Source organism: Quercus lobata, chromosome 2, assembly GCF_001633185.2.
Source record: "Quercus lobata isolate SW786 chromosome 2, ValleyOak3.0 Primary Assembly, whole genome shotgun sequence".
Classification (NCBI taxonomy): Eukaryota; Viridiplantae; Streptophyta; class Magnoliopsida; order Fagales; family Fagaceae; genus Quercus; species Quercus lobata.
The window spans coordinates 26,054,468-26,068,770 of record NC_044905.1 but is presented as its reverse complement, the minus strand read 5'-3'; the positions used below and the strand labels follow the sequence as shown (position 1 = coordinate 26,068,770).

Below are 14,303 nucleotides of genomic sequence, written 5' to 3'. Positions count from 1 at the left end.
AATCTTAAAACAAAACAAAGATTTTCATTCTTTTCTTTATATTTTCTTTGCAAGAAAAAAGGTAAGAGATTTCGGTGCATGTTTGTACCTTTATTTGCTGTAAATTTATTTGCTTAAAGGTAAGATATAATATGACTGTAAATAAATAAGTTGGGATATTTATTTAAAACCACCTTTTGTGGTCGGCCAACAAGTTAGCCAAACCCCTAATTTTACTAAAAACCAAATTCATTTCTCTGTTGGGCATAAGGGAGATTATGACACTGTTGACCTTTTAGCCCAAAGAAAAGAATAGACAGCCATGACTGTAGTACAAGTAATGGAAGTGGATCCGCCCAATTCCTTGAAAGGGAGAGATCCTCTAATGAATGTGGAGATTGCTTTTGGAAAAAAACTTTTATGAGTTTCTTCAATAAGTGGTCATTTTTACACCCATGTATTAAAACTTCAACAACATACTTCTCCCCTACCTAATTGAAAGATTATCACTGTCAAACCCCACTTTATAATTACAATGAAATTGCACCAAAACTACCCTATGCTCTCTCTCTCTCTCTCTCTCTCTAGCTCTCTCACATACCCACAGATAAAACACAAATGTACCCACCGAGAATCTCTTCCTATCAAAGCCATATGACTCGGGGGGCCACTTCACACCACCAAACATTACACGCCATGTGTGTCCAGAATATGTTTCTGTCTTCATACTCCAAATGACCATCTCATAGTCACAACTCACAACTCACAACTCATCTTCACCACCTCCTCCTCTTCTGTCTTCTCTCCCCCTATCTATCTCTCTTTTCTTTTCCCCACCTTTCCTGTCTTCTTCTTCACTCCTACTCTTATCACCACCCACCTTTCTTTTCATCACAAAAACACTGTCCACACTCCACAGTGAAGCTCCCCAACTAGCTACAACCACAATGGCCAGACTGGTAGTAGAGATTCAAGATGCAAGTGACTTGATGCCAAAAGATGACCAAGGCTCTGCCAGTCCCTTTGTAGAAGTAGATTTCGATGGGCAGAAACAAAAGACACAAACCAAGCATAAAGACCTCAACCCCCAATGGAATGAGAAGCTAGTGTTCAATGTCAACAACCCCAGAGACCTTCACAACAAGACCATTGATGTGATCGTGTACAATGACCGAAAAGGCGGCCACCACAAGAACTTCCTCGGTCGTGTCAGACTCCATGGTTCCTCCATACCTTTTCAAGAATCTGAAGCCATTATCCAGCGCTACCCGCTTGATAAACGTGGCCTCTTTTCTCATATTAAAGGCGATATAGCTCTCAGAGTTTACGCGGTTCATGACTCATCTGCGTCTCATGCTCCTCCACCACAAGATGGTGGTGCTGAAGAATCAAACACAGTACCATTGCAAGAGATAAATACTAATTACAAGCCTGAAGAAGTACTAAAAGAAGAAGAAGAAAGGAGGGCTGAGGGAATGAAGAAGAAGAAAAAGGAAAAAGAAGTGAGAACTTTTCACACTCTAGGAGCCGGGACACATGAACACCATCACCATCCAGCTACACAACCTTCAGTGATCTCTGGCGGTGGATTCGGGGGGTTCGATAAAAGCAATATTGGTGGATTCGGGGGGTTCGAGAAAAATAGGCCAAATACTGGTGGATTCGGGGGGTTCGAGAGTAACAATTTTACGAAGGAAAAGGAAAAGGCAGTGGCTGTGGCTGAGACCAAGGCCGCTTTTGCACGAGCAGGGCCGGCTAGTATGTTGCACATGCAGGTTCCGACGAACCCGGAATTTGGATTGGTGGAAACTAGGCCTCCCTTGGCAGCACGTCTTCGGCGCAGAGGAGACAAGACATCGAGCACTTACGATCTAGTGGAGCAGATGTATTTCTTGTATGTGAATGTGGTTAAGGCCAGAGATCTTCCTGTCATGGATGTTACAGGAAGCCTTGATCCTTATGTGGAAGTGAAGCTTGGGAACTACAAAGGGCAAACGAAACCATTGGAGAAGAACCAATACCCGGTGTGGAACCAAGTTTTTGCTTTCTCACAAGAGACGCTGCAATCCAGTGTCCTGGAAGTGATTGTGATGGATAAGGATTTAGTGAAAGATGATTTTGTTGGGAGAGTTAGTTTTGGTCTTTCTGAAATTCCTCTTCGGCTGCCACCAGATAGTCCTTTGGCTCCTCAGTGGTACAAATTGGAGGACAAGAAAGGGGTCAGGCACAATTCAGGAGAAATTATGCTTGCGGTTTGGGTAGGAACACAGGCTGATGAGGCCTTTCCCGATGCATGGCATTCTGATGCTCACAACATAAGCCATTCAAACATGTCCAATACACGATCCAAGGTTTATTTCTCCCCCAAACTATACTACCTTAAAGTTGATGTAATTGCAGCTCAGGACCTTATTGCCTCCGAAAAAGGCCGAGCTCAAGACCCACATGTGAGGGTAGACGTTGGGAATCAGATGAGAGCCACTACTCGGAGTAGCCAAAATCGAATGAACCCTGAATGGAATGAAGAATTCATGTTTGTGGTATCGGAGCCTCTTGAAGACCTCATAATTATTACCGTGGAGGACAGGGTAGGACCTGAGGTTTTAGGCCGGTTGGTCGTATCAGTAAGAGATGTTATGCACAGACATGACCACCACAAAGCACCCGAAGCCCGCTGGCATAATTTGCACAGGCATCTTGAATTAGACACCGACAAGCAGAAAGACAAGTTTACCAGCAAGATCCTCCTTAGAATCTATGTGGACTCAGGTTATCATGTTCTTGATGAGTCCACGCATTTCAGCAGTGATCTACAGCCCTCCTCCAAACACTTGAGAAAACCAAGCATAGGGTTTCTTGAACTTGGGATTCTCAGTGCAAGGAATTTGCTTCCAATGAAGGGAAAGGATGGTGGGACTACAGATGCATACTGTGTGGCCAAGTACGGCAACAAATGGATTCGGACTAGAACGCTGCTTAACACACTGGCTCCTCGCTGGAATGAGCAGTATACTTGGGATGTTCATGATCCATATACTGTAATCACTGTTGGTGTTTTCGATAATTGCCATGTTAATGGAAGCAAAGAAGACACAAGAGATCAAAGGATTGGGAAGGTAAGAATTCGACTATCGACTTTAGAAACTAATCGGGTTTATACCCATTATTATCCATTGTTGGTTCTCCATCCATCTGGTTTGAAGAAACATGGTGAGCTTCATTTGGCATTGAGGTTCACTTGTACTGCTTGGGCTAACATGGTGACACAATATGGAAAACCTTTGCTTCCAAAAATACATTATATTCAACCCATACCTTTTAAGTACAAGGATTGGCTTCGCCACCACGCAATGCAGATTGTGGCAGCAAGGCTAGCTAGATCAGAGCCACCCCTCCGGCGTGAAATTGTTGAGTACATGCTTGATGTAGATATTCACTTGTGGAGTATCAGGAGAAGCAAAGCCAATTTTTCTCGCATCATGTCTCTGCTTTCAGGGGTTGGAGCGGTTTGTAAGTGGATCAACGAAATATGTTTCTGGAGAAACCCGATCACAACATGTTTAGTGCACGTCTTGTTTTTGATATTGGTTTGCTACCCAGAATTGATCCTGCCTACGATTTTCCTCTACCTATTTGTGATCGGAATATGGAACTATCGGTTCAGGCCAAAGCAGCCACCTCACATGGATGCACGACTATCACAAGCAGAGTTTATACTCCCAGAGGAATTGGATGAGGAATTTGACACATTCCCAACTTCTAGACCTCCAGATATTGTAAGGATGAGGTATGATAGGTTGCGGAGTGTGGCAAGTAAGGTGCAATCTGTGGTTGGAGATTTAGCATCACAAGGGGAAAGGGCTCTAGCTTTATTAAGCTGGAGAGATTCAAGAGCTACGGCAATCTTCATCATCTTCTCATTGATCTGGGCTGTGTTCATATATGTCACTCCTTTCCAAGTAGTTGCAGTGCTGGTTGGGCTGTACTGGCTTCGACATCCTCGATTCAGAAGCAAGATGCCTTCTGTACCCGTCAATTTCTTCAAGAGGTTACCGTGCAAGTCAGATATGCTACTTTGAGATGAAGGCTATTATCAGTTTATTATTCATTTACTTAAATCTCGTGAACAAAAGATGGTTCAGTAAATTAAACCATCAAATTCGTAGCAGCGTAAGACAGAAGGATATGCAGCAATGTTGCTTTTGCCCTACTATCCTCGCCCAAAATAGTATTTCAATTTTTCCTGGATATATGTACATTCTAGCTTTCATCAATCTTATCTATGGAAACAATCATTCTTTCTTGTAACCTGGAGGAAAAACTCATTCTTTCTCGCTCCAATTCTAGGTTCTGTTGAATGAATGAGTAATCAATTGGTGTATCTACCGAGCAGTAATCAATGACCAAGGGTCAGCCTACTAACCATGGCTGCCCAGTCTCAAGCAGTTTTGAGAACCAAGATTAGAGGAAACTGAAATGATGAGAAAAACATTCAGCAGTGTGGCACACCTACTAAAAAATGTTAGTAAAATACATGCATCTGAGCTATCCAACATAACAATCATATAACAAAACTCACTTCCAAAAAAATTGTTGAAACAAAATTCTCTTTCTGCTCCCACAGAAACGGACAAATACAATCAAAATTCTTTAATTGGACGCCAGAGTCCTAACTGCAAGATGAATCAGTAAAGCCATGATTGTCAAGAAACTTACAAATATTCCTACCAAAAGAGCCTTATCGACAACACCCCATACACCCATGCTTCCCTGGGCCCATTCTTGCTTTTTCATGGATCCCGAGGCAATTTCGCACTCCACTTTTTTGTGCACATGGTTTTTCCGCTTCCTTAGTAACCATCCAATCAGATTTCTGCTGTTTAGATCTTCTGCAAACATGGAATTCCTTGAAACAGAACTTTCTTCATGAGTAGTTGGTCCGCAGCTTTCTTGTCCACAAGGACAAGGTTCTGGCTCTCTTGTACATGCACAACTTTCAGCAGGGTTAGAGCATGGTGAACATTTAGCCTGACTAGGCTTATTGTTTCTTAAAGATGATTCATCATTGATATGGTTGATGGCCTCAATCACTTCTCCAAAAACTGACCACCTTCCCACACTTGTTATCTTCACAATAGCTGAGGTTCCAAGCATACTTTCAGGAGCAATTACTAGCACCTGCACATATCCCTTGGTATGGCCAACCTTGGCAATGAAGGAACATCCGGTTAGAAAATAGAAATATTATACAGTAAATTGACATGTGATAATGTAATGTGGAAAAATACAACCCAACTAACCAAATCCCCTTCCCTAGCCACAATCCTATTTCTCGCCTCCATCCCTCACCTTACTCACCCACCTAACCCCATTACAATGGTCACCAGCGATGCGAGACTCATTTCCTATCATGCCTGCCAGATATCCATGTTAGCAACCCTCGTCCACCAAATCTCTTCCTTCACATCCTCGACAAGCCAATTCTATGAATCCAACCAATTCCGACCACCCTTCAAAATTCAGTCAATACAAGAACCCTTCTCATTCAGTGTTGGTTATGGATTTTCAAGACCCTATCACATTGGGTTGAGTGGCAGATTGATGGAGAACCCGACCTATTATGAGCTACTACTGGCTTCTAAATTTAGTTTTTTCTTCTTTTTTTTTTTTCTTTTCTTTTGCTTTTGTTCTTTTAAGTTGTAAGGTAGGTTCCCCTTTTTTATATATATCAAAAAGTTGTAGGATTTCTTTTATTCGTTGCACAAGTAGACACATATTTAGTTCAAGAAAAATAAGACAGCAACCCCTTCAAATAAAACACTAAAAAAAGGTCGTACCCAATGCACAAGAATCCAACTTTTGCAGGGTTAGGGAGAGGCAATTGGTAGGCAACCTTACCCCAATTATTTTTTTGATAGGCTGATTCCCAGACTCAAACCCATGACCTGTTGCTTATGGTGGAAAGCACTTGCCATCGCACCTAGACCCGACCTCTTATACTAACCAAAACAAATATTAATATGCCATCAAAGCAACTATAATCAAGCTTTGTACCTATCCCAAAAAAAAAAAAACTATAATCAAGCTTTGTAATGCTGGAAAAGTAAGCTGAAACCATACCCTTAACCCCCACCAGAATACAAGATGCACATATGGAATCCAAAAGCACCGAAAATGCTTTCAAACACTTGCCCAGTCTTACCAAGTGAATTCCGTCGGTTGCAATTTCAGTTATCCAAATTCTTTCTAGTCTACCCTCCATTCCATTGTATGGTGTGAAAGCTTCAAAAACAGAAGTCAACTCACGGCTTCGTTTCTTCACCACATTACTTGGGACCTTCTTCATCCTTGCAGCAGGTGTCCCTAAATTTAGAATGAAGAACAAGGTTAGAACATAATTTAAAATTGCTTTTAGTATCATAGTTCAAAATTCAAACAAACTGTTAAATGCCTATGAAATCTGTCAGGCAATGTGTCACCACAGTCCCACATGGACAAGGTTAGTGCATATATTTATAAGTTTGTCATTTGTTGAGGGTATAGTACAAGCAAATTCAGGGTGGGGTTCAATGTGATACAGCTCATCAGCTGCATCTTGATACTTTTTCTTTCTTTCTTTTTGCTCTTTGAATAATCTCTAGTATGTTGAGGATCCATAGCAACCCCATAGTTTTGGGACTAAAGGTTTTGTTGTTGTTGTTTGGTGTTTCCTTTCCTTTTGGTAAGGCCAGAACCCATCCAATCTGCCTGCATTCATGCCAGGATTAGTAATTACACTGAGTCGTATTTGCAGTTTTGCATCACTCCAAATCCTTATTTTCTAAAATAAATACAATTGATCAAGGAATTACTGAAAACTGGGAGTCATTTTTTTCTCCTTTTCCCAATGGTTCGGAACAGTGGTAGTAAGATACTAAACTTAATTTAGCCATGTCTAACGCATACAAATTATGGTGGTCATGCACCTTCACAAAAGATAAATCAACATTTTTCTTTCAGATGCCCTGCAACATATCATTTGCAATCCAGAGGAAAATGCAGCTATTTGCCATCAAAACAATGTCACAACTCACAACAGAAACATGCTAGAAAATCACAACGGAATTATCATGGCTATATAGCATGATAAGCAGAATGATGAAATCTGAGAGTGCAGTACAATTTCATGAACAGCATACCTGGTCGAGGATAAAACTGAGATATATGAACTTGAGGGAACTTGTATTCCTTGACAAAGCTTACAGTTTGAGCAAAATCTTCATCCGTTTCACCTGAAAAAAGCCAAAAGAAATTATTATTGGCTCCTAAAGCACAATCTAACTAAAAATCTAAAATGTTTATTGCAAAGCGTGATCAATCTCTAAAGGTTTCCCCAAGTTCATGTTGTAAATAACTTCCAAAACATTTCCATTTATTATAAAGAATTCCAGTATGACAATGACCAATTCATATTTTTCCAACGAGCATTGATATCCCAGTATCAATTTTTGTTTTCAAGAATTTCCAACTTAGACAAGAAATTTGCTAATTGCTTCTCGAGTGGCATACAATTTCAACATAGCTGCATGTTCTTACATTAAATGCTTTGGAGCACACTATCGACCTTCAACTTATTCTACTTGAGCAGTGACCATTTAAAAAAAAAGGGTAAATTACACCAACCCAGAGTTGGTAAAAGAATCAAGTGTACTTCAGCACAAATGCCTCTTGGAGCCTAGACGCAAAGCAAAAGCGTGTGCTTGGTTGAAGTAAACCACACATTTTTCAAACACAATATATAATAACCTCTAATAAAAAGGTTCATAGCATATAATAAATAAATAAAACAATAAATCAAAATATTAATATATTTTGCCAATGAGCTAAAATAGATAGTACAATTGCATGAAGTCTATAATTTCAAGTTCCACATAAGTTCTTTCAATTTCTTAAAACATTTATATAGTAAATTTGAAAACAATTATCAATGGACAGTACAATAATAACCTAGTCATAGAAAGTTTGTACCTAACATTTTATATAATCCTCTTGTGCTTATAAAAATCACAACTACAATAGCTATGATCAAAAGAAGTATATGATTCAATCAAAATATATCCAAAATACAAAGACCAAACAGCACAAGAACAGTAAATTATCATGGTTCATGTCTTTTGATATGTAAACAATTTTTTTGGGTATAATATAGCACCTTAAGAATGGTGTTTTTGCATGTCATTTCGTTCAAGATTGAGCAATAAATTTTAATGATTCATATATTTTTTAACAAAAAAAAAATTAAGAAGTGTGTTAAGGCTCATTTCATTAAATGAGTTTTGCTTCGACCAACCAAAGTGCTTTAGACATTGGAGCCTTAAGCTTTAAGCGCACTTTTAACAACATTGAACCAAACTCCCATAAGGATTATTGAAATGACACTCCCTGCCCAAACTTTTTAATATATGCCACTGCCCCCTTGTGGTTTCCATAAATGCAACAGTTAAGTTCATTCCCTTATAGTGTTACTTCACTAAAGAATATTCCTTTGTTTTTTAAACAAGATTCCTACTCATTTGTACAAACCTCAAGGGGCAGAGTTTTATTTATAGAAAAGCTCAAGCACCTAGTTTCATTTCTCGCCCATAGTTTGGTTAGGACTCTCTTAAAAAAAATTAATTTTTTTTTTAAGAATGTCATGCATGGGATTATTTATCTCATTTATACAAACCTAAAGAGGGTAGCATCATTTTGTCCAACATTTGGGGCAAAGTGTTATTTTGCAAAACCTCAAGGGAGGTTGATGTAATTGATTCCCCCCCACCCCCCCCACCCCCCCAAAAAAAAAAAAAAAAAAAAAAAAAGAGAAGAAAAGGGAAACCCAAGCACACAAAATAATTGCGAAAGCAAATAGAAGTACAATGCCTTAGAAACCACAATTACTTACCAGGAAATCCACATATGATGTCAGTTGCTATCTGCATCCCAGGCACAAGCTCAATCAAGGTATCAACCACAGTCCTAAACTCACTCACAGTATATTCCCGATTCATTGCCTGAGATAATAAGAGTATCGAACGGTCAATTGTATAAAAAATCAACAAGTACAGGAATTCTAGGCAATAATAGTTGATTAACCTCAAATTTATAAATACAATTTTTTGAAGGGGGAGAGATCTCAGGGAGAAGTATAAGCATTAGCAGCAATAAAAAAAATGGTGTCATTTCTTCTGTTAGGATTTACATTCAAGACAGCATCACTCCCAGATTGAACTGGTACATGTAGAAACGAGTACACACATGGGTGACGCAAAACCTCTGCTATCTCTTTCAAGTGCTCGAGAATAAAAGGAGGATTTGTCATCCCAATCCGAAGCATTGTGCTTGCATCAGGAGGAAGCTCAGCAACAATAGCATTCAACAAAGTTGGAAGATTGACCCCAATGTCACGACCTAAAAATTTTCCAAAAACCATAGTTATTCAACAAAAAAAAATTACAACTGGTGTCTTAATTTTTCTTTTAATTTGGTAGTAATTTGTCTACCTCAGGCCTAAAATAAGTCTTATGATGTTAAAAATGAAAATGGACATAAAGAAAATGTCGAGTATAGCATTCAAATATAAATTCTCTGGGTAAGCATTTAACCTGGAGCACTATAGCTCAAGCAATGTAAATTGCTCCATATTATGTGAAATTTACATATCATTTTACCTATGATTAACACAAACTACTTTTAAAAACTCCAATATGATCTTCATGAATAGACACTGCAGAAACAGAACTTGCTTCATATTCGCAAATACTTTCACATGGTAACACAAAAAATGGTGATAGAAAGATCACTACAAATTACCGTAGGCTCCAGTATCTTCACTGCTCAACCATATCTCCTTAACTCCATCAGCTATTACAGTATTTACACGCCCGACCTGCCGCATTAAACTTCATATAAAATCTAAACCTAATTCAAATAAATAATGAACACCCATGTCATGAACTTACAAGGCTATCAATCATGTAGCTCCCTAAATGACCACGAGCATGCTTTGTCTTGCAATAAGTGCAAGCACCTAAACAACCAACATTAATTGGAAGAATCTCGACAAACTTGTTCTTTCTCACCTGTTAGAAAAATTAAGTTAAAGGCTACTCTCTAATAAGCCAATTCAAGGGAATTGTAACAGATGCAAAGCCAGCCTTTTAGAAAAACAATGAAACCAAAGAAAAGCCAACAATTTGATAGAAATGGATTAAAACAATAAAAAAAAACCTTGAACACAATAATGTGATATACAGCAATAGAAATCTACAATTCGCACCTTTGGAAGGTCAAGAGCAGGCAATGTCTTGCGGTTCAAAAGCCGCACCTCATGACCTTTCAGGGTCTCTTCCACAACTTCAACCACACGGTCAATTTGCTGGACTCCAACTATACTGACCCCTTCAAGCTCTTTCAAGTCTCGACTTCCTTGTGGCACACATCCAGCCACCACTAGGGGCTTTTTTGCATTTTTGCATTTTGCTATTAGAGTGTCCATGGCAGACTGACTTGGGGATTTAACTGTGCATCTGCATCAGTTAATATATATCAAAAGTTTGGTGGTTACAGGCAAAGTTTAATTTTTTTATTTATTGGTAGGTTATATATATATATATATATATATATATGGGCAATGAGCCAATAATCTTACCGTCCACCTTACTCTTATAAGGGGAGGTGATGATGCCATTTGAGGCAAAGCTCATTGGTGGTGGTTCCAAGCAAATTTGACAATAAATGTTAGAATCTCAGGAATCAATCAGTTCAAACAAATATTCCTACTTATTGGAAGCCTTTTTTTTTTTTCAATTTCTCCCAAATAATGCCCATAATTAGTATTTCTTTCATATTTTTTTGAAAGACATTCAAGTACAAATTGCAATATATGTACCTATATATTTGCACATATGGATATCTATGTTGACTATGCATGTATAAATGCTGACTCAACCCTTTTGAAGTTCCAACCTTATCATCACAGTTTTCTTGATTGAAGTTTTCTTGAAATTCATCAAATTAGCGTAGAACTCTTTCACATGATTGTCAATTGTCAATTCTAAGATCATCCACATGTATTAAATCATATGATTTATTAAATCATTTAAATAAATCACATGACTATTAAGTAGGTCATGTGACTAAAAGTACACATAGATAGTTTTTTAAGGTGACACATAGTGCATTGGAGGAACTATCCTCCAAAAGACATAGTGACTATTTTGGAGGAAAAACTCTGCCCTGTCCTTTCTTATTTGATTTAGGGTTTTTGCTTTGCTCAGCACCATCACTTTTCTATTTGATTTAGGGTTTCTGCTCAGCTCTCTCTCTCAACAAGTTAAATACATGTGTTAGTAATGCACAACATATATTAGACTTATTTCTACATGCATGTTTTAGCTAAAATTGATGCATTGCAAATACGAAGTATGTCTACACAGTAGTTGAAAATACCAGTAAAGAGATATTTGATGAGATAACATTAACCAAATTTAACAATCCTTTGGGTGGTTCTGTACTAAATTTTCCTAATAAAAAATATTAACCATTTGACAACTAAGACATATGACCTTGATGATTCTTTATGATTCCAGCAGCATTCAACCACTCTTTAAAGAACTTAAGGTTTGCTACAAAATATGAAACTTATAGATGTCCTCAGAAGAATTGTAAGACCAAAAAAAAAAAAAGTTAAATATGAGGGGAAAAGAAATGATGCTCACGTATTAATCAGCCACAGGTCTGCTTCCTCAGGACTGTCGCTTAATGAATAACCAAATGCAGAAAGTTGACCAGCCATATACTCACTGTCACTCTGAGACAGCAAAAATAATGAAAAGAAAACAATTGACAAGATTAAAAAAAAAAAAAAAAAAAAGTCTGCACAAATACTTGTTGATGAATGAAGTAAATGGAGGTGATACCAGCTTTGATCTCATTAAGATATCACTAACCTTGGTGCATATATATATAGATACCAGTACTACAAGGCTGGTAGGAAAAAGGGGAGATAATTAACCACTGGAGCTAATTTATACATGAAGTTACCCTTATTGTGCATTTAAATAAACACTTTCTCTACTTTAAAAACAAAAATAAAAAATAACATGAATGCATTCATTTGCAAAACCTAACATTTGTCTATATAATATCTTTAAAAAAAATAATAATAATAGATAAACCTTTTATTCAAAAGGCCCTACCTTGGTGAGGTTCCACATCATTAAAATAAATAAATAAACTATAGTTTGATTTGAGACTACATAGATTTCAAACCATTATCGCCTAGAATATTTCCTTGCACATACTCCTAACAAAGAAACAAAGTTTCTCTAATCTTTAATATCAGCTATACCTCTTTCCCTCCTTCACAGATCCACAAAATGAATGCAGCCAGCAGCAGTTTCCTTACATTTTCCATATACATGGCCATCAAACCCCTTCAACCACATCCTATTATCCCCCAAGGAATGTATTGCAGAAATCATTCACTCAAAGATTAGCCAATGTTGAAGACCAAAACTGCTTTAAAAAACTTCCACATACCCACCGAAAGTGTGTTCTCAACTAATTCTCCTTGTCGCCAAAGAGCCTTGTAACTCAATTGGTTGGCACCTCCTGGTGTTTCCAATAGAAACATCCAGGTTCAAATCCCCCAAACCCCTAACCATTGAATTATAGAATAAATAAATAAGTAACTAATTCTCCTGGTCACCTGATAATCTTACTTAGTTCCACTATGTGCCCAAAAAAGTTCATAATAGTAATGACATTTTCTGATACTTCATCTACAATTAGCTTTAGAATTTTTCATAATGTGAAAATATTTCATTTCTGATAATCAAACTGCCATGGGCTTAATACCACCTGCTTTCCTCCAATATCTTTTCCATCCAGTTGGCTCACAAAAACAATAAGGCCCTAATTACTATAATTAAACAGCAATCTCTCCTGCAATTAAAAAGGCCCTAATTATGAAACTAAGCAAGTGGGTCCAAAAAAACACCTGGTTGTGTGAGCACCCAAAAGTCTTGATATATATTGTCTGCAAAAAAATAAAAACATTTTAAGAAAACAAAACAGGAAAGATAAGAAGAAAGAGAGAGAGAGAGAGAGAGACCTGAATGCCAGGGATTTGAGAGAGTTTAGCATTAGGTTTGGTGGGGTTGTTGTTTTTCTTCTTGGGCTTGAGTCCAACAGAAGACAATGGCAATCGAAAACCAGGAGGAGCACCACCGGCTCCGACGACCAGATCCTCTATGTCTTCCATTTTTTACTTTCCCTCGTACCCCAGCTAAGCTTCTTTCCTTTACTGTGTTAATTGTTAGGCTTACGTTTATATTTATTATATAATAAATTGGGCTCCAAGTTGGGCTCAGTTGGTGACTTTGGTTTAGCCCTCAAACCCTTGCAGCACTTGAGTGGAGCCTGCCTAACTTATATGCTGGGTTTGCAAAATCCCAAAAATAGCTTTCCACACGTTGGGTCAGAGTATAATTTCTTTTTTTTCTTTTTTTTAATAATAATTTGATAGTTACTGTATGCTGGTCGGATTAGGCGGCAAAAATGGCCCATTACCATCAATTTTGGAAATAATTTGCTCAGAAACACTGTTTCCGAACTATATAGCAATCTACCACTTTTTCGGGCCTATAGCGGCGTTTTCCTGAAAAAAAATTTTATAAGTCCCATAACAGGTTCAAGGGGCCCTATAGTGGCGTTTTTAAGCCCTATAGTGACGTTTTTGGGCCCTATAGCGGCGTTTTCCTGCAAAATTTTTTTGTAAGTCCCATAACAGTTTCAAGGGGCCCTATAGTGGCGTTTTTAAGCCCTATAGTGACGTTTTTGGGCCCTATAGCGGCGTTTTCCTGCAAAATTTTTTTTATAAGTCCCCATAACAGGTTCAAGGGGCCCTATAGTGGCGTTTTTTAAGCCCTATAGTGACGTTTTCGGGCCCTATAGCGGCGTTTTCGGAAAAAGTGGTATTTCCCTAATTATTTCCGAAACAGTGCTCTGTTGCTAAATATTTCAAAAATTAATGCTAATGGGCCATTTTTGCTCGGATTAGGCAGGGCGATGAATTTCAACCAATCTGCCATTGGCAAGTTCGAAAATTTCCAGACCGCAACGACGGTTTTAAGAAATTATCTTAGGATAGTTGTTAAGAAACTTAAATTATACAAAGTTTAATAAAAATAAGACTTGAATTTATCAGTATAAAAAATATATAAAATAAAAACATGCAAATAGATGAAATTTTATAATTTCTTATACTAACAAATTGAAAATGCAAAATCTAATTGATGAGA

At 37.9% G+C, this 14,303-nt stretch overlaps 2 protein-coding genes across 2 annotated transcripts; one reads left to right on the top strand and one right to left on the bottom strand.

Annotated features, from left to right (window-relative positions):
• The first annotated feature begins 425 nt into the window (after positions 1 to 425).
• LOC115975106 (FT-interacting protein 3) lies at positions 426 to 4,320 on the top strand. Its single transcript, XM_031095750.1, has one exon. It carries the CDS (start codon positions 927 to 929, stop codon positions 4,056 to 4,058), a length of 3,132 nt encoding a protein of 1,043 aa, XP_030951610.1. The 5' UTR covers positions 426 to 926; the 3' UTR covers positions 4,059 to 4,320.
• Positions 4,321 to 4,440: 120 nt separating this feature from the next.
• LOC115975107 (threonylcarbamoyladenosine tRNA methylthiotransferase) lies at positions 4,441 to 13,335 on the bottom strand. Its single transcript, XM_031095752.1, has 11 exons — positions 13,115 to 13,335; positions 13,001 to 13,039; positions 11,718 to 11,809; positions 10,277 to 10,526; positions 9,960 to 10,079; positions 9,811 to 9,886; positions 9,200 to 9,408; positions 8,903 to 9,011; positions 7,158 to 7,250; positions 6,182 to 6,342; positions 4,441 to 5,184 (listed from the first exon to the last, which is right to left on the bottom strand). Exons 1-11 carry the CDS (start codon positions 13,262 to 13,264, stop codon positions 4,630 to 4,632), a joined length of 1,854 nt encoding a protein of 617 aa, XP_030951612.1. The 5' UTR covers positions 13,265 to 13,335; the 3' UTR covers positions 4,441 to 4,629.
• Between the last annotated feature and the right edge of the window lie 968 nt (positions 13,336 to 14,303).